Raw genomic sequence first — 20021 nt, forward strand, 5'->3', positions numbered from 1 at the left:
GCAACAGGACTTTGCTTGCTTCTGAGTGTTCCAAGGCATTCAGAAAACTTTTACAGAATGGTTAATAAGTACTGGTTTGCTTTCATATTGTTTAAACTTTTAAACAATTTTAAAAAAAAGTATTGATAAAGGGCATGCCTGCATTTTTGTGTTCCTCTCCCATTCACCACTACCTTCTCTGCCTGAAATCAAATATTTGCTTTTTCAGGAATCTGAAGGTCTGTGGACTATTAATAAACTTTAACTGAACTGTGTCTCTCCAAGGTTTCCAGAAGGGTTCTCTCCCAGTGCTTGAACTTGGGACCTTCTGCATGCAGATCACATTCTCTGCCTGCCATCGAGCTATGGCCCTTCAGAGTGAAAATAAATTCAAATTAATTTGGTTTTGTTATGTTAAGCTGATTTTGTTATGTGCTCCACTTTGAGGAGATTTGTTGTTGTTTTTTAAATGCAGCAGTATTGAAATTTATGTGTAAAGCAAAGATAAAGCTCCATGGATTCTGAGGGTGAAGCCAGTGCACGGGGAGGGGAGGTTTTTATCTGTTTGCCTCTATCCACAGATTGGATGGAAATATTCCCCATGCAAGGAGGATGCCTAAATCAAAACACACAAAGCAGCGCAAGCTGTGGAGGAGATCCCAACTCAGAACACACAAAACAGACGGATGTTTCTACTCAAGCCCCATCTACATTACAATTGCAGGACGCCTTATCCCCGGTTAGTTGCCCTGGCTTCCTCAACTGTTATCACAAGCCTCTAGTCCTCACACAGGAGCTACATTTCGTGGGAAGGCTGGAAATGCTCCACTATGAACAGGCCCAGGTGTATTTAGGTCTGGGCTACGCAAAGCATCACAACTGTTTTTGCAGTTAGCATAGTGTTGAGAGTTGAGACTGTCTGTTAGTTAGGAAGACAAAAGGTGAATCTGGATGCAACAGTGGCAGGATGGAAAGGCAGAGAGAGTCACAGGCCTGATTTCTGCTAGAATCCAAGGCTGTGGCTATGGGAGAAGCAAGACCTTATTTTGGTGTTGGTGCTGTGAACCCCTCCATCGAAGGCTCAGGTTGCATATATGTGTAAATAAACCTTATATCATAAAGACACCACAGTCTCTGCTGTGCCTCATTCCCAAAAGGAAAATTGAGCCCTAGTTAAGCACCTGGAACCCCCAGAATCTCACACTGCTCAAAGATAGGGGTAGTGTGCAACAATATGCTTATTAATCTGCTCTTCATGCAAAAATCTAATTAGGCTGCAAACAGTTTCCACAATTCTTCTATTGTAGCTTTTATTATGGACATAGAAGCCATCAGCTACAGCATGGGAGCTTTGAGGTTACAGTGGAGGAGTCTCCATCTTTTGGGGTTTTCAAGAGTTGGAAAGTTTCTCTAACTCTGATATTCCAACAGAATTTCCCCCTAAATAATCAGCTTGCGTAGAATTGCAGCCAAAATCCCGTTAAAAGCCAATGGGCTTAAATTAGTCTTAAATTAGTACAGTGGTACCTCGGGTTAAGAACTTAATTCGTTCTGGAGGTCCGTTCTTAACCTGAAACTGTTCTTAACCTGAGATACCACTTTAGCTAATGGGGCCTCCCACTGCCGCTGCACCGCCATCGTGCAATTTCCGTTCTCATCGTGAAGCAAAGTTCTTAACCCAAGGTACTACTCCTGGGTTAGCGGAGTCTGTAACCTGAATCGTCTGTAACCTGAAGCATCTGTAACCCATGGTACCACTGTGATAGCATAACTTGTCCTGCTGGTTTTAATGGGCCATGCAGTGTGATCCTATGAATGTATATTCAGGGGAAAGCCCCACCCTTATTGGTGGGTTCACTCTCAAGTTCGTATTCAGCAGATTGCAGCCTGAGTGATTTTAGTTGGCTCAGTGACTATGTGGTTTGCATTCTTAGGGAAGGAATTCTTTTTTTTAAATGAAATCTGCAGAATTTCCAAGCAACCTTGACTACTTCCCTCTAATGTTGATCAGCCGCATTGCTTCCTGCTGATATGATCAGCCAAAAATATGCTCTCTTCCAAGGACTGTAAAGAAATTAACATGAAATATGTAGGTCACTTGTTCCTGCTCCCTTTTTTAATTGTGTAGAAGCTTCCTAAGATGGTTCACATTTTCAGCTGCTAGTAAAAATTAACTCCATTCTTTTGAGGAGACTAAAAGGAAAAGGACGTTTGTAGCAATCTGATAGATCTAGTTTGGGTTTATTTTTCGCCCCCAACCAAATTCACTGACTTGTTGAGATGTCACAAGGTGCCTGCTATAGGATTGTGTGCATCACCACACACTAATTCCTTCCCTTTTCAAGGTCACTGTGGGATCTTAATCAGGAAAATGTTGGTTATTGGTAACTATTCTTGGTGACCATGATTTGCCTCAATGTCCACACTGGGCATACTGTTGTTATTGCAAACTATAGTTTACCTGCCACAATCGGAATAAGAGACTATGGTTGGAAGTGGGCTTCTGATTCCAAGGCAGACTACAGTTAGCGATCAGCACACATTGCCTGATTCAGAAGTCACTGCAAATTATAGCTTCTGAGAACAAGGCAGTGGAGGAGATAATTGAAATGTGTGAGGGAAGTAGAAGGGGGAGGCATATAAGCCTGCAGTATGTCCCCTAAGCCTATTTTATGATCTGGCCATGACATGGAAACTGGGCCTTTGAAAAGATGAGGGGGTCCCAGATGCACCAGCCTTGCCTGAAGCACAATATGAGGAGGAATAGTACAATAACTGAAGAAGTGGAACCTCAAATGTTTCACTACAGACTGAACTACTGAGAGACAAAACAGTTGTGGTGGGCAATTGCCTGTCAGCTCCAGAAAGGTACATAAACCTGAGTTTTATCTTCCAGAGGATAGCTCTTATCAAAACAATTTCACTGTAAGGCGTCCCAGGGCCCTCACATTCTTGTACCTGACAGAAGCCTTTTTAGTTTTTCAAAGCTTGTCAGGTCCATCAGGAATACTGTTTGTTCCCCATTCTCCAAACTATTGTTACATCTTGCAACAGGTTTAAGCTAGAAGTCATGTCCCCCATTATCACTGCCACAGTCCTTATTATTAGAGCTGTCTGAATTTCATCTAGGGGCAGGAGGATTCTGCCAGCCACTGGCGTTTTGTAATGCTGAAATGAAAATAAAATAAGACTTAATATACTGGTTCAAGCCCAAAATATCCCCAATAACTTCCTGAAGTCACAGCAACAAGAAAAACAGAATAAATAGATGCTAAAAGACATTATTACGTGAGCATTGAGACAATTTGTTCTGATCCAAGGAGCAAATTACACTCCCATTGTCTCTTGAACACAAATATCCAATGGGCATCTGAAATGAATGCAACGGGAAAGAAGAATGTGTTTGTGACATTTCTTTACAAAAGCTAATGGGTGTAGTAGAGCTACTCAAGTACAGACCTTTCCTTGAAAAATTATAATTGCTTACTGTGACATATAAGATTTTTCTAATTGAAGTGCTGTTATAGAATTTGAAAAACACAGGGAGACGAAAATGCCTTTTAGGCACAGAGGAAACCTATGTTTGAAAGAAGCTGTAAAGACCTTACCATATAAATGCAACAGCTTTAGGCAACTTTCTTGCATAGCAACAAACAAGCGCAGGCCAATACATACGACACAAGAGAATATATGAAATTGCTACATTTGAAACAGGAAATACAATAAAAATACAGTCCCAGTGCAATATGATCATGTTACTAGAAATTACGTGGCTCTCAAAAGGATGCAGAAGCTGATCTGTCTTCTCCATGCCTCTTCTGATATGCTTTTGATATGCGTAGACTTTGTCATACAGAAATTCGTCACTTCAGAACTAATGTTAGAAATGGGTGTCCATGCATTTTGCTACCCAATCCACATCTGGGCAGGAAAACAAGACATGCAGGGCCAGATTTAGGTAAAGGTAATGGGCCAGATTTAACCAGGGACAATTTCACTCTTTGGGATGGCAAGCTTCACACAGTGAGTGGAAGGCAAAGCAAAAAAACAGCAAGATCAATCCAAGGCAGAATGCAGAAAAAAGAAAAGTGCAGTACTAACTCTCTGAGAGGATTCAATTTTCATCAAGTACCTTTGAATGTCAAGCTCTGAATGGAGGGAGACCAACATGCACTGCAAAGCCTGTGAATCAGAAGAGAGAGAGAGAGGAAAAGGAAGGAGGGAGGGAGAAGAGAGAAAAAATTAAAATAAACAAAACAAAAAGATGGAGTACAAACATAAAATGGAAATGTACAGCAATAAAACAGCAGCGGACTGGAAAAGAATAGGATTGAACAAAGCATAAAGAGTATGAAGAAAAGAATTAAATAGCAGGCAGTACTGGAAGGTTTCAAGTTGGGAATTGTAGCTGCTTGCACGCTTATCCTTATTGCCATTATTATTATTACAACAATTTATTAATCCACTGTCTCAAGACGATTTAGGTGTAAAATAATTAAAACACAATTTAAAAATACAAATGTAACAAATATGTTGAAAACAAGACTAAAATCCTCACAAGAGGACACTCATGGTAAAGACCCATTTATCAGTCTGGGAAAGCCTGTCAGGAAAACGAAAAGAAAAGACTTCTTCAGTTGTTTCCAGAAAGTGCAGGCCATGGGCACCTGCCGCATCTCAACAGCAATGCTATTCCACAGAATAGGGGCAGCCACACTGAAAGCCCTGCTTCATGTAGAGTGGGCTTCTGAGATCTTTGGGACTTGCAGGAGAAAGTCCCCAACTTTATACATCTACGTGATGTATAATGGATAAGGTATCTTCTAGAACATACATCTGAATATCCTTCATCTTTTCTCTCCAGCATTCCTGCCAAGCTCTGTACCGAAACTTCTCAATATTTTATCCCCTGTCACCCAGCTTCCTTTCCCCCTACCTCCCCAATTTGTTCATTAAATTTGGCGAGGGGGATTCAGTAAGGAGTTAATAATGGAAGGAACTGGACCCATTAAAGGAAAAAAGCACAAGAAAGGCTTGTTGCTTAATAAGCAGTAATCCAGCTTCCGTTGATACAGAAACAGTTCAGCATTATACAGGTATGCATATTCTATCAGCTTTGATAGTCACGATGTGTAAACACACACAGGAAGCAAAAGTGAGGCATTTCAAAAGAGCAGCTCCCTGGTCTCGCCCCTCCAAAACAGTTTCACTGAAGTGCCTTGACCCACTACAGGAATATGTGCCCCACATCACATTCCAGGTACGGAAGCTGAGTGGACCAGAGATCAATTCAGTCCTGGCAGTGGGTCTGCGCAGAGGGAGCGGGCAGGCTCACATAGGGCATGCAAGGCAGGTTGCATGGGACACAGAGCTCAGTGCAATGCCTTGCAGCTGATCTCTGCCCTTCAGTATGTGCTGCCTGAGGGGGTCACTTCACTCCGCCTAATGGTAGGAAAAGGACTATTGCACAGGCAACTGGCTGGCCACCTTGTGAACAGGATGCTGGACTTAGCTGGATCTTTGCTCTGATCCAACCATCAGCAGGGTTCTTTTTAGAGACGGTTTATTGCATGGTATTAAGAGTCTAGCACTCAACATCATAGAGCAATCCCATGCATGCGTACTGTACTCAGAAGTAAATCCCATTCTATTCAATGGAACTTAATTCCAGGCAAGTGTGTTTAGGAATGCAGCCTAAGGCTATTAACCAGTTTGGTTAGGCAAACTGATTTCCCCAAATTTACCAGCAAACCAATAAATTATATTTAAATAAATCTGCATATTACCTAATACTCAAAATAGGTGCATTTCTGAGGTGTTAGATACTACTGTATTCGATTTTATAGTAATAAGTTCAGTAACCCAACAGGATCAAAACAGCCCCTCTAGTATAACTTGGACCCACAGAATAAAGCTTTCATTGACTAATCCACTTCAAGCTTGCAGTTCTAATAATAATAATATTAAGCACCTAATTCCCAGATGCATTACAGAGAAAATTCTAATGTTGATTGCCATCCAAGAATTAAGAGATGGAAGTGAGACCTAATGAAAACAATGGCAGGATCTAAATTTGCAGATACCGGTATTTACCTAGGAAGGACCTGGACTCTGAAAGGGCTTAGGAAGGAAATTGGATCAAATGCATATTTCCTGCAGATGAGGATTTTATTGGGCTATGTTGCCGGGGGGGGGGCAGGGAAGAGAGATTTCCTGATAGAGCTTGCTTTGGGTGTGGAAACTTTGAGGAACGGCAATCCGGCTGAAACATGGAGGTCAGAGCTAAATTCAGCAGCTGCATATTAAAAGCCACACAACCATTTCAGCCATCACATCACATTGAGGCTGGAAGCCTAGATGAAGAGCAGACATCGAATGAGACAAGCATTTGGCAGTTGCAATCAAGTGGAAAGAAGCGAAGAAGAATATTTGCAAATAAGCAGAGAGATAGCAGCCAAGTCTCATAGGCCTGGCGTGCCAATAGTAAGAACAAAGCGGAAGGAAATTTGGGGAAACATTTAAATTCACACTCCTAAGGCTACGTATTTCCAAAAGCTATTTATGACCTGGCTTCTGCATCTCTCAAAGTACACACATGCTTGAGTTCCTGCTTGCTAATATAAAATGCTGGTTAGCAACAACAATGCGGGGGGGGGGCAGGGAGGCCCCTTTTTACCACCTACATATGGATGTGGTTTTTTTAACTTTCATCAAGCTGTTTGAAGGACATGTTTGGAAAATTACTCTTGCAGCTCCAAAGATTTGCCCATCATTTTCTGTCCCCATCCCTTCATTATTAAGAAGACAGAGTTATGCAAAAACAATGGTTTCTTGATTTTCCCACCCACCATCAGTACTTTTTGTTGATTCTCTCCCCAAAATCATTGTCCTTCTCCTTCCTGATATTGCTGGGGAAATTATTCCATTGCTCATAAGCCGATTATGACTTACTGGAAATAAGAAACACACAGGGATAAGCTGTAAAGAAATGAAGATCACTATTTAATAGGGATAATATTTTGAAAATGAGGTATGGGGCGGAAAAGAATAAAAGCTGTTTTCAAAATTCAGCAATGTCCTTTGTATTTGGATCTGTTATTTTCCTCCTAGCTTTACTTTCTTAAACTGACCTGGTTAATCAAAAGATACACCAGTTCTGCAAGTAACACTCTAAAGCACACAACTGCAATTTTGAGTGTTAGCTGAAATTGGGGGATGGGGTGGGACTCTACTATCCCATCTAAGTTCTCCCCAAAAATGTTGCTCTGTTGTTCGACCTCACTGCAACCTTCCCATGTGTCAGCTAAATGAAAATGAAAGGTCCCCCCCCCAAGTTCAAAATCAGAACATCCAATTAAACCCAAGAAAAATCCTTCAGATAGTAACTCAAATGTCTTACACAGGGAAGAAAGTTTTGATCTATCTTATAGAATCACAGAGTTGGAAGGGACTCTGAGGATCATTTAGTCCAACCAGAGGCAGAGCTAGCTGCTCTGGCACCCAGAGTGGCACACATGCCCCAGGGGTGGGAGCCATGGGGTAGGGAGCGCATCCCAAGGGGCAAGCCGCCCATAGGGGGTGGAGCGAGCCCCCCATGGCAGGCTGCTTCCTGGGCGAGGGAGGGAGCCACGCCACTTTGCCAGCAGCCCTCCTACCTTCACTCAGGTCCAGCACCGAGGGCCTTCTGGCGGTTCCCTCACTGCAAGAAGCCAAGTTACAGGGAACCAGGCAGAGGGCCTTCTCAGTAGTGGCGCCCGCCCTGTGGAACGCCCTCCCACCAGATGTCAAAGAGAACAACAACTACCAAACTTTTAGAAGACATCTGAAGGCAGCCCTGTTTAGGGAAGCTTTTAATGTTTAATAGGTTATTGGATTATTGGCTGGCCAGATAGGTGGGGTATAAAAAAATTATTACTATTATTATTATTATTAGGCACACAAAAAGACTAGTTAGTATGTTCAGACCCTTTGCAAGGGAGAGGGAGAGGACATGCTAAATACACACACACAGTGAGAGAGATACACTCTTAAGCCTGAGCTTTCTCTGGCACTATTTAAGACTCGAAGTTGACAGCACATTGCAAGCTTGATAGCATAGCAAAACCTCTTCTGTAGCCCGTGGGGGTGGGGGAGCCCAGCTATTTGGTACCAAATCATCCAAATGACAAGGTTTATATATCTACCTTATTATTAAAAAGGCTTTCATGGCATTCCTCTCTTCTTCCAATAAGTACCTGTCATCCGCTCATCAGTTCCAACAGTGACACGCGAGTTAACAAATGGCTTTGTTCAGCACGCACCAGTATATACTTGCCTAGACTATATAAGAGTCAGACAGGAATTTGCTCATACACCCTGGCTAGCTATCTCTGAGAAATTAGTCAATCTTTTTTAGCTGCAGAAAATGCTTCATCACACAAGATCCTGATTAGTCAAGGAGGCTACGTGGTATACTAGAAATGAACCCAGATCTCCTCAGTCCAAGTCCAGTTTGCCACACTGGTTTAGCAATTCCCACTGGCTTCTGATAGAGAAGAGACAAAGGCCAAGTCTGAAGGCTGTCCTATCTTGCCATCCACAAATAGATTCCATTTTACATGAATTTGCCAAGGCTGGGCTGCGGGCAGCAGTCTGTGCTGCAGTTGGAATCAGGAGCTGTCGACAAAGCCTAGGGGTCAGGAGAACCAAAGGCCAACCAAAGGATACAGGAACACAGGATAAGGCCTTTGTTGCTCAAGCAAGGCTTAACTTGGACAGGAAACCACTGAGTAAACATCACAGCCTGCATTCATTCCACTGAAATGCACAGTGGTACCTCTGGTTACATACTTAATTCGTTCTGGAGGTCCATTCTTAACCTGAAACTGTTCTTAACCTGAAGCACCACTTTAGCTAATGGGGCCTCCTGCTGCCATGTTGCTGCCGCGCGATTTCTGTTCTTATCCTGAAGAAAAGTTCTTAACCCGAGGTACTATTTCTGGGTTAGCAGAGTCTGTAACCTGAAGCGCCTGTAACCTGAAGCGTATGTAACCCGAGGTACCACTGTATTTGGGGTAGATACGTTAGGGGCACAGATTAGGAAAGTTCTGAACAGCAAACAAAATGCTAATTCAATCAAGCCCCAGTTAGTTTACAAGAAATATCTGTTCACATGCATCTCATTTAGCCAAAATACATGCATGCTTCTGGCTCTACTGGGCTTAGAAAGCCGGGGTGTAGGAGTAGACTTGGATTCGAGGAGCTGATGACATAATTGTTCAGCAGCCAAGTCTGGGTTTTAAAAGCTAAAAGAATCTGCAGCATATGAAATCATTTTCAACTTACAAAGCTTCCAAGTCCTGTGCCAGTGTGTTTTGCTTTAAATATGGGGTACCAAAGAATCCACAAGTTCTTACACTTGAAAATATTACTTCTAAGGATACCCAATTCTTCCACTTCTTTGTTGTCTCTTATTTTATCTCCCTTTCACCTTCAGAATGGAAATAAGGCTGAATCCAAGTGTTTGTTAGCATAAGAGACCACATTTCTGAAATCCCCTATTCCTGGTTACTGCTATATATACTCACAGCATCATTCTGGAACAGAGGTGGGGAACCTGCAGCTCTCTAGGTATTGCTGGACTACAAACCCCATAGTCCCCGACTGCCTGGGGCTGACAGGAGTCCAGTAACCCCGGACGGCACCAGGTTCCTCATTCCTGATCTGGAATAAATAGTTTTCAGTGGCGTTTACTGCCAGGTAAGACTCTAGAACTGCAGTCCCAGGGTCAAACCAGATGATGTGTCCCTACACTGTATCTGTACCATTAAGTGCAGGCTTTATAAAAAACACAATCTGCCAAAAGAGGGCAGCCAGGATTTTTTGTTTGTGTGTGTGTGTGTGTGTGTGTGTGTGTGTGTGTGTGTGTGTGTAAGGGAGGGAGGGGGTAGTCTTAACCCTTTGCCCTCATTATGGCCCCAATTTAGGGCTCGTCCACACTTCTGCTTGGCCCATGCCTAGAAAGCATGGGTCTGAGTGGTTTTCTGCTTACCTCTCAGCTTCTAGGCAAGCATCCTTGGGGAGGGATTGTTCCAAAACTGGGGCACCACCACCAAAAAGGCCCTCTCCCTAGTTGTTAGTGGCAAAGCCTCATATGGCAGAGGTGCCTTGGGAAGGGTCTCTGATGATGAATACAATTGCTGGGCAGGCTCCCATGGCAGCAGGCATTCCTTCAGATACCCGAGTCCAAAGTCACACAGATTACAATAGCTACTTTGCAAAAAGCACCACATTCCTGCAAGTACCAAATAGTGTGCCAAGATTTGTGACATCTGAGCAACAAGAGGCTTGCTTTGGGGAAGATGTGCAGACTGCAGGGGCAACAGCGGGAAACAAACACGCATTTATTGTGCAACGTGCTGACTAGGCAGCAAAACTATTGAATCCATGAGAAAACAGTGGGGCGAGAACGGAAGCAATTGTCCCTTTGGTTCATAATGCAGAACGGCTAGCATTCCTGCAGTCCTGCTTCCTTGACCCAAATTTCTGAGGAACTTTTGTTGCATAACAACGCAAATGCATTATAGCCATTCCTTCACGTTTCACAACAACTGCTTAGCTTTTGTCTCGGTCTGTTCCACTTGCCTTGGGTGGAAATTCTATACCTTAACAGAAGCCACTACAAAATGTATAAATCTGAAGCTTTCCTCTCCGCACCCTTGTGTCCTGGAATGCATGTCTCTTGTTACTTAAGTGAAAGGAAAGAAACTGATGTTGTCAGCTCTCATCAAGGCAGATGGTTTCCCCAGGATATCCGGGCTGAGCATTCCTACTCTAGTTATGCCTAGAGTAGAGAGATATGTGGAGAACTTAAGACGAACCTGCTGAATCAGGCCAATGGCCCATTGAGTCCAGAGTCCTGTTCTGGTTTCCTTCAACTGGTACTCAGATGCATTGCTGCCAACAACAACAATAATTATTTATTATTTGTACCCTGCCCATCTGGCTGAGTTTCCCCAGCCACTCTGGGCGGCTTCCAACAAAGATTAAAAATACATTAAAATGTCACACATTAAAAACTTCTCTAAACAGGGCTGCCTTCAGATGTCTTCTAAATGTCAGGTAGTTGTTTATCTCTTTGACATCTGATGGGAGGGCGTTCCGAGAAGGCCCTCCGCCTGGTTCCCTGTAGCTTTGCTTCTTGCAGTGAGGGAACCTCCAGAAGGCCCTCGGCACTGGATCTCAGTGTCTGGGCAGAGTGATGGGGGTGGAGACGCTCCTTCAGGTATACTGGACCGAGGCCGTTTAGGGCTTTAAAGGTCATCACCAACACTTTGAATTGTTCTCGGAAACGTACTGGGAGCCAATGTAGGTCTTTCAAGACTGGTGTTATGTGGTCTCGGCGGCCGCTCCCAGTCACCAGTCTAGCTGCCGCATTCTGGATTAGTTGTAGTTTCTGGGTCACCTTCAAAGGTAGCCCCACATAGAGCACATTGCAGTAGTTCAAGTGGGAGATAACTAGAGCATGTACCACTCTGGCGAGACAGTCTGCGGGCAGGTAGGGTCTCAGCCTGCATACCAGATGGAGCTGGTAGACCACTGTCCTGGATACAGAAATGTGCTACTACTGCTAGGCCAGTACAGCAGTCACCATATCACACACATCTTCAGTCTAGGAAGGGACATCTGAAAACCACACAGCCAGGAAGTAAAACAAAAACAAAAACCGGCACACAAAAATGGCAAGCATGCTCACAGCATCCCTGGAACTAGTACCATTGCAACCACTAAATGACTGTGTCAGCACTGACCCCCACACATTGCTTACACATGGAGGGAGCAAATGAATTCGTGACAATGGGTACATATCCTAGTACCCTCACCACTCCATGGACAACGGGGGTGGGAAGACTACATAGCACTTGGTGCAGGTTCTTCCTCCAGACATCCAACTGGAGCAAGGCTCAGGAAGGGACCAAAATGTATTTTCTTGGCTCAGCCACTGGAAAAAATTATGTGCGCTGTTAAGATACATTTATTTATTCTTTAGAGGAAACTGGGTTGTTGGTTTTTCTCTCTCTCCAAGCAGTTGTAATATATATTTTATTTAGAAATAGGAGCTCGAGAGACAGAGAGAGAGAGAGAGAGAGAGAGAGAAATTCAGAGAGCACACCAGGTTCAGCCTCCAGGGAAATTCTTTCACAGTAGTCTTAGGCAATAAATAATCTCTCTTTGTGTTAAAACAACACTCACTGAAGTTCAGGACTGGAGCATCTGCACTCTGGAATGCTCCCCAGGGTCCGTCGTAGAGAGCAAAATGCTGAGGTTTGCTAGGATTATTACAGGGGAGTTTCCCATTTATAATAAGTTGCTGCAGCTTAGGAATCTTCTACCTGGGAGCAATCATTATTAGAGGTTAAAGCATCGAAAACCCTGTGGTGTTTGTAAAGCAGAGGCCTAATGATCCAAGGCTTGTATGATGTTTGTATAGGGACTTGGGATTCCCACTGGATGTCTGACACTATATAAATATAAAGTGATTATCACTATGTCTATAGCCATGAATCCTTCTTGGCAGTCATAAAAAGTGAATAATGCCTTCCCACTCACTCTCCATCAAGGCATCACAAGACTGGGCAATTGAAACGGGCCCTGGGACAGTCTAAATATGCCGTTCCAACACAACCCTTCTGCATTTTGATCTCCCTGGGAAGTGGTGAACTGAGCAGAGTGGGAACGATGATTGATCACATTTTAAAGTCAAGTTAATGGAGGGCAGAGCTATCAATGACTATCATTAGCCACTAAACAGCACAAAGTAGCTGAATATAAAATACTAGGATTGAAGATGATGGGATGGTCACCTCTGTTGGTGTTAACTGAGAACACCCTTCATTTGTCTGATGAACGAGGCTCAAGATGAGAGATGGGGCCTTCTCCAACTGATGTCGGACTCCAGTTCCCATCACCGCTGACCACTGGCCATGCTAGCTGGGTCAAATGGGAACTGGAGTACAACATCCAGATAACCACAGGTTAGCCACCCCCGTGCTAAACCATGATTTAGTGCTATGTTAAAACCAGTCCACAGAGTAGGGATGAGAAACATGTGGCCTCTCAAAATGTTGCTGGATTACAACTCCCATAAACACTAACCACTGGGCATGCTGGCCGGGAACGATGGGAGTTGGGATCCAGCAACATCTGGAGAGCACCAGGCCCACAAAAGCTTCTGCAACAATAAATCTGTTAGACTTTAGGATGCTGCTAGACCTTCCTGTTTTTGATTCACTTGAGTTCTTCATCACATGGTTGCACAGACCTTTCCCACAACCATATCCACCAGATTTCATAAACTAGTTTTTGTGCCAATTTTGAGCCAAAGGAGGGGGTCTCCCACTGCTTTTGTTGTTTCACCAGGGAGCCAGGACTGTGATCCTGTTTGTCTTTGCCAGCAATCCAACACAGCATCTGTTTTTTAAAAAAACCCACAACAACAACAACACTATGCAGGCAGGCATGATACACTTAAAATTCACTTTTTAAGGCTAGAACTAAAGCAGGATTCCCCAAAGACTAAGAAACTGAATTTGAACTCAAATTCAATCCACAACCCAAATCCCACACGCTCCTGTGTGGGCACGTACACCCATCACGCACAGCTTTGGCTCCTAATCTTTGTTTTCATTCTCTCTTGCAGACAAACTGGAATTTGTTCTGCAAGTACACACACACACTTTGTGCTCACTTTATAAAAAGAAAACCCGGAACACAGACCCCAGACATCCTGTAACTCTGGCTGGTTTGGGTGCTGCCAGAGAAGCAGCAAAAACAAAAACGGGGTATGTGGGAGGCACTCAATATAAGATTTAGAAAAACAAACAGCTAATAAGGAAGGCCTTTAATTGTTTGAGCAATCAAGGGACTGTGTTTTGTTTATCAACAATGAAAGGCAGATCCAGTTATACCAGTTTCCTTGGTTCAAGGGCAGGGAAATTTTGACCTATAGGCTGGTTCTCCCAAGGAACTTGCCTGGATCAAGGCAGAGGCAGTTTACCCTTCTCTCCCTTAGAAATTGGGCAGACGGCATGGAACCCAACCAACTGCGGCTGCAGAAAGCTCTGAAAGGCCACATACACACGATACATTTCAAGCACTATGCTACCACTTTAAGAAGGCATGGCTTCCACCAAAGAATTCTGGGAAGTGTGGTTTGTTAAGGGTGCTGAGAGTTGTAAGGAGACTCCTGTTCTCACAGAGCTGCGATTCTCAGGGAGCTTCACAATTAATGCCTGGAGAATAAGGGTATCCTTAACAACTCTTGGCACCCTTCACAAACTACAGCTCCCAGAATTATTTGGGGTAAGGCATGACTGTTTAAAGTGATAGCTGTTATAGTGCTTTAATGGTACAATGTGACTGTGGCCAAAGTCAGAAGCAACAGAGAACAGCATTTGGCACTAGCAGAGACCATTCACATGCTTGTCACTTTTTCTTCCTCATAAGACACCAAGGAAGGAAAGTTGAAGACAGAGGTGGTCCCTGGAAGATTTCCAAACAGGGAATCGTTGGGCTGAAAGGGGCTCTCCATCAATGGGTTAAAAGCATGAATTTTATTTAAAAAACTATGAGCAGGTGGGGTAAATCCTAGCTATTTCCCCCAGAATAAATAAGTTAAACCTCATTTTCTGAAGCACAAGCTGAGTGCACATTTTTTAATGCTACTACTGGGTGGTTTTACTGTTTTGTGATTCCCATTGTGAATTATATTGTCAGTGTAATATTCTTCCCAGTGTATTATTTTGTTTTAAAATGTATGTATTCTCTGCTGTGGGACGTTTGGATATGATGTGAGTGGAGTGGGAAGTACAAGAGCTACAAACAAATAAATCTGGCATGAAGGTGTTCGTCTGCAGAGTTGAGCATTTTGAAAGCCCAGCAGTCTGGAACCAAGAAATCTCAAGAAACACTCTTCCCTTTTAAGCCCCCCGCCCACCCCACAAAGTAAGGCCTGCCATCGAAACCCTTAAAGTTCTGTCTCACATAGAGCCCAGATAGGTCTCCATGGAAACAAGGTTGTGTGTTTCGTTTGCTGGTTAGCACCTAGGAGCTTTGCAACTCCCTTCCAGCAGACATTCCTCCGGCTTTCCCTTTTCATGGCATTCTGAAAAGCAGGAAATCTAGAGATATAAGAGACCCTGCCAGTTTGCTCTGAAATGTAATTGGGCTTTTCAAGTGTTCTGGTTAAGAATGCCTCAAGGGTTTTCAGGCACTACAACATAGGAACATATTGGGGAGGAACATATTGGGGAAATAACGTATATCAATCAATCATTTCATTTCATTTTATTTATATGTTGCCTTTCCAGACCCTCCAAGTGTCCCTATTTTCCCTTTTTTTTTAAAAAAAGATATTTATTAAAAGTTTAATAGTTACAGAAAAAAGAAGAAAAAAACAGTGAAAAGTACACAACCAAACAGAACAATTTCCACATAAGCTGTAGGATCCAAAATAAAGATACAAAAAATTAACAGCAACAACCCCCATCCCAAACAAAAGTTCCAGCCCAAGATTATATAGAGAACATTATACTGGGTTTTAGACAAGAGTATTTTCTTTTTTCTCTGGGGGTACACAGGGGTATTCATACTCCTAACCATTTTGTGAATTAAGTTTGGCCTCATTGAGGGGCAGTATTTCAATATGAATAGGAAAATGAGAGTACCCCTAAAAAATTTTTTTGAGAAAAAACGCACTGCCTAGGCCTATTTAAAGATGCCAGGGATCTTGAATGAAAAGTGTACACTCACTGCATGCTGCAGCCATGCATTTATTAATTTCCTTATTTTTTTGATAAAATTAATCCCTCGTCAAGGCCCTTACACTGAGGAAAAAGAAAGGATTTTCTTCTAGACAGGGGCAGCCTTGTGAGGCCTCTCTTCAGATATAAATATAAATAATGCACGGAGTTGCCTGGTTCGCATGTCACAATAAACCACGGTATAACTTACTATGACTAAGTGAACCTGCTGGGTACTGCAGAGAAGCTCACATTTGCTTTGCCCCTCCCTGGATTTTTAAAAGTTAGTGCAGGGCAGTAGATAAGCCAAGGTTTGTGTTAGGGTATCGTCGGAACCAAAAATCGTGGTGAATGCCTCTCCTTAATTTCAATCCGTAGCTGTGGCTTGTCCTGCTGTTACAGATTGTGGTGGTGAAGCAGAAAGACCTCAACCACAATCCTGAGTTTGGATGGCATGCTAAGTCAAGCTTTGGCGTAGCTGCCACACTATGTTCACCTAAATAGTATGGAGAAGAACAAAAAGGCTGTGATCTCCTCCTTGGGAACCCACTGTTTTCACATTAAACCATGGTTTGGATCACTGTGATGTGTGAGAGTGCATCCCATATAAATTCCTGACAGAGATCTTGGGGTTTTTTAGGTGTGGTGTGGGGGAGCCCTGGCTTGATATGGATCTCATTTGGAGACTGGTGCTGCCCGCTGCTATAACAACAACAACAACAACAACAACAACAACAACAACAACATATTGTATTTAAAGTGCATTACATTTCTTGTGATCCAGGATTATTCAGCTGAACTTGGATGGGCTAAAGTGGTTTCTGAATCACAACCTCAGCCATGAACAACGCTGAAAATTTCGCTTCTGAGAAATACACACTTAATTTAATTTGTATTAGTTCCAGCACTGGGCACAACGACACAATTTCAGAAGGCTCTCTCTCCCACTCACTCTCACTCACTCTCCCCAAACACATTGCTGAAGATGAATCTGAAGTTATTTTTAGTTTGCTTTTCTAATCACTGAGGAATTCTGCCTTCAGGTAAGCAAGGCTCAAAGCACATTTAGCTTTCAAGTGAGCCAGAAGACATCTTTGTGCTACCAGAACATGGCTTGTCACAGATTGTTGAAAGAGTATTTCACATGGGCTGCTAATTTGAAAGGAGGCTTGCTAATATTACGAAGTCATTCCATCTAGTTAATCAAGCCTGTGTGTGTGTGTGTGTGTGTGTGTGTGTGTGTGTGTTTGCACAGAGCAGTTAAGGGTTCAGCGGAACAAAAGCAGTGCAGAAAACTGACATCTCTCTTTGTGCCTTTTGAGATACCTGATAAATAAATAAAGTCAAGTTTAAAATGGATGGATCATATTTGCCTACAAATTAGAGGCTGCTTTGAATTTCTGAAAGCTTTTACCTAAATTATACCCATTCAGGATGGCTAGGTTTTGTGCTGCGAAACACTAACTATAATTGCACTGTGGCAGTTCTGCTATAGGGCATGCTGGGAGTCATATGCGTGTACAATTAATCTCCTTTTCAGCTGGGATTTTTTTACAAAGACAAAGCTGCAGATACTCTCCATCTTAAGCCACAGCCTTTGGTGTCTCTCACATAAAGTAATGCCTACTAAATGGTAGCAATGTCAGAGTTTAACAGGCATGGGGGTCAAGAGTGAGTTGGAAAGATAGACCAAGATATGCAAGGTGCGAAGTTCCATAAAGAGCCACCAATGACCAGGGAGCGAGAGGTAAATATAGAGTTACTCAAGACTGGCAGAATGTCAAGTCCCATCAACAGCAGTTTGGGCAAAGTATCTGAAACGCAGCCCAGCAGGATACCCTAACAAGATAAGTTACTCAGGCTGAGGAAAGCCCACAGCTCAGAGCCTGTCATTACAGTAGGGGTGGAAAAGCTTTTATTCAGCCTGAGGGCCAAATTCTGTTCTGTCCAAAAGTCACAAGCCAGACACTGTTGGATTACAGTTCCTGCCACCTCCCACCACTGGCCTTGCTGGCTGAGAATGATGGCAGCTGTAGCCCAACGAAAGTTGGAGGGTCGAAGGTCCCCCAATCCTGCTGTGAGATTTTGTACACAAAATCACAAATCACGAAGAATTCTGCCTATGTTGTGAGTGAGTGAGTGAGTGAGTGAGTGTGTGTGTGTGTGTGTAGGAGTGAATGTAGTCTCACTCCGTTATATTTGTGATCTCTTTTGCAGCAAGTAGGAGCTGTCAGTGTTTGGGAAGTCACCAGGGGGACAGGCACGGTCTGTGGATGGAATGATTTCGCCATCTCTTCTAGAATAATAGGCAATGCAAATATGTAAGTGTATGCAACTAACCCGTAAAGCCAGATAACTCAAAGCGGCCATTTCTTTTGCACAAGGGGGAAAAAGTCATCCTATATTTGGCTGGTGAAACTGACAACAGGAAGAGCAGTAAAAAGAAAATGATGAAGAATAACATAATGATGAAGAGTTTGTCTTCTCTCTGTATCAAAATGAGAATGTTTACAAGTTCCTTAGCGTTCTTAAGTGGTACTGCTCCCACATTATCAATGCTGCACCCACTAAGCCCACATCTGCCTATTTTTACATGCAGCATTTAGGACCACATTTATAGCATAAAAACAGTGGACCTACTTCATTCTTGGGTGGGGAAGCCGAGAAGATCCATTATAATTTGGGAAATGCTCAAAACAGGACAAGGTCATTTCTGTCACCTCTCCAGGTCAACACTGGCCATTAAACAAGCATCAAAACCCCAGTAATGCCATGTAACATTATGCAACATGGTGCATTTGATATCATTTCAACATGCCATTTTCTGGTTACTAAAAAAGGCACACAAGACTCTTTATGGTATTCATAGCAAGCATTAAAGAGGCAATACTGTTCCAAGTGGCTTTGGAACAAAAGCAAAGCCCTTTCCATTTGCAAGTGCTGGAAAAGTCTACTGCCAGAACAAAAGCTTTTGAAACTTGAACAGTTTCTTCTTTGCTTTGCTTGTATTCATTTATTGCATTATTAAAAATAAAGCCATAGGAATGCACTCTACAAAGTAAGCATTTTCCTTAAAGGCAAAAAAAAAGAAAAAAAGGAAGTACAGATTAATTCTCTGCTGTTATTCTGATATAACACTCAAGCTGCAATTTCATACTTTGAAACACTGCAAACAAACAAACTCCAAAACATCCCTGTTGAGTAGGATTTGAACTTAGAAAGTGTGGCTTCAAAGTCCCCCCCCCAAAAAAAGCCACAATATGCCCCTAGATGAAGTTATTCAATATCTGTAAAATGGGAATAATATTGGGTTGGATCAGCAATCCTGCAGACTCTTAACCTAGGAGAAAGTCCCACTGAACTGAGTATATAGGGTTGGGTTGTAAACCAGTTGTAAGCCAGCTGCAATAAGTTCCCACTGAAAATGTTTGGACTTCAGAATTCATGAATGACTTATCACAATGATTTCAGTGGGACCTCATTGCAAATATAGTAGCCTGGATCCAACCTGATCTTGTATTCTGATTATAGTAAATGAGATGAGCGCATTAGCGCTGGATAAGAAACTTATTTTTCATGTTAAAAAAGAAGACTCAGGAGAAGGCATTACAGGATTGGTACGGGGTAGAGACCCCACTGAGATAGAACTCCTTGGCTCCTAAGGGGGAAAGATATTTTCAAACACATGTCCTACTTGGGGTTGGAAGGTCATAGCCTTCAGGTATTATACTACACCTGTTCAGACCTGCCTGTCTTGGTCCTCTATCAAAGATCATGCTAATTCTTCATCAGCAAATAAATTGTCCCTAAAGGTACATCAAATGGCCATGGATCAGAAATCACTTAAAAGCTTACTACAAAGAATTATCATTGAATCAGTTCATTATCCTGGAATAACTGTTCTGCCTGCTGCCTGTCTGCTGCTGTGCTCGGAGTACCCTATTGCCACGTTCAGAGCACCTATCAACCCATTTGTAGGATACTGACTGTGGAAAGACATTTTACCTCCATCTCAGTAATCTTTGATAGTGACTCACTATCCCTAACATTTCTGTTCTTGGAACATTTATTTAATTCCTATTATTTGTGACTCCATGCACATATTATATGTCTTCAGTTTATGAATTTTGAAACAATATAATGTTATAAATATTTTGTCAGCATATTATTAGCCAACGTGCTGCTTGTTGTTGTTCAGAGCTTTCTATTTTGCAACACAGGGGATTTTCTTTGGTCCTCTGGCAGGACTTCTGTTTGAACATA

General features: G+C 42.8%; 1 protein-coding gene across 4 annotated transcripts in view; it reads right to left on the reverse strand.

Annotated features, from left to right (window-relative positions):
* Nucleotides 1–20021, reverse strand: part of KIAA1217 — a 358790-nt gene that overhangs the window by 95432 nt on the left and 243337 nt on the right. Inside the window, exon 4 of one of the 4 annotated variants that reach the window (XM_083467359.1) lies at nucleotides 4081–4161. The exons of the other annotated variants lie outside the window; for them this stretch is intronic. Within the exon in view, the coding sequence (XP_083323485.1) occupies nucleotides 4081–4161 (81 nt within the window). The remainder of the gene's footprint in view (nucleotides 1–4080; nucleotides 4162–20021) is intronic. 4 annotated transcript variants of the gene reach the window in all.

This window comes from Podarcis liolepis, assembly GCF_965112155.1.
Source record: "Podarcis liolepis genome assembly, chromosome: 12".
Classification (NCBI taxonomy): Eukaryota; Metazoa; Chordata; class Lepidosauria; order Squamata; family Lacertidae; genus Podarcis; species Podarcis liolepis.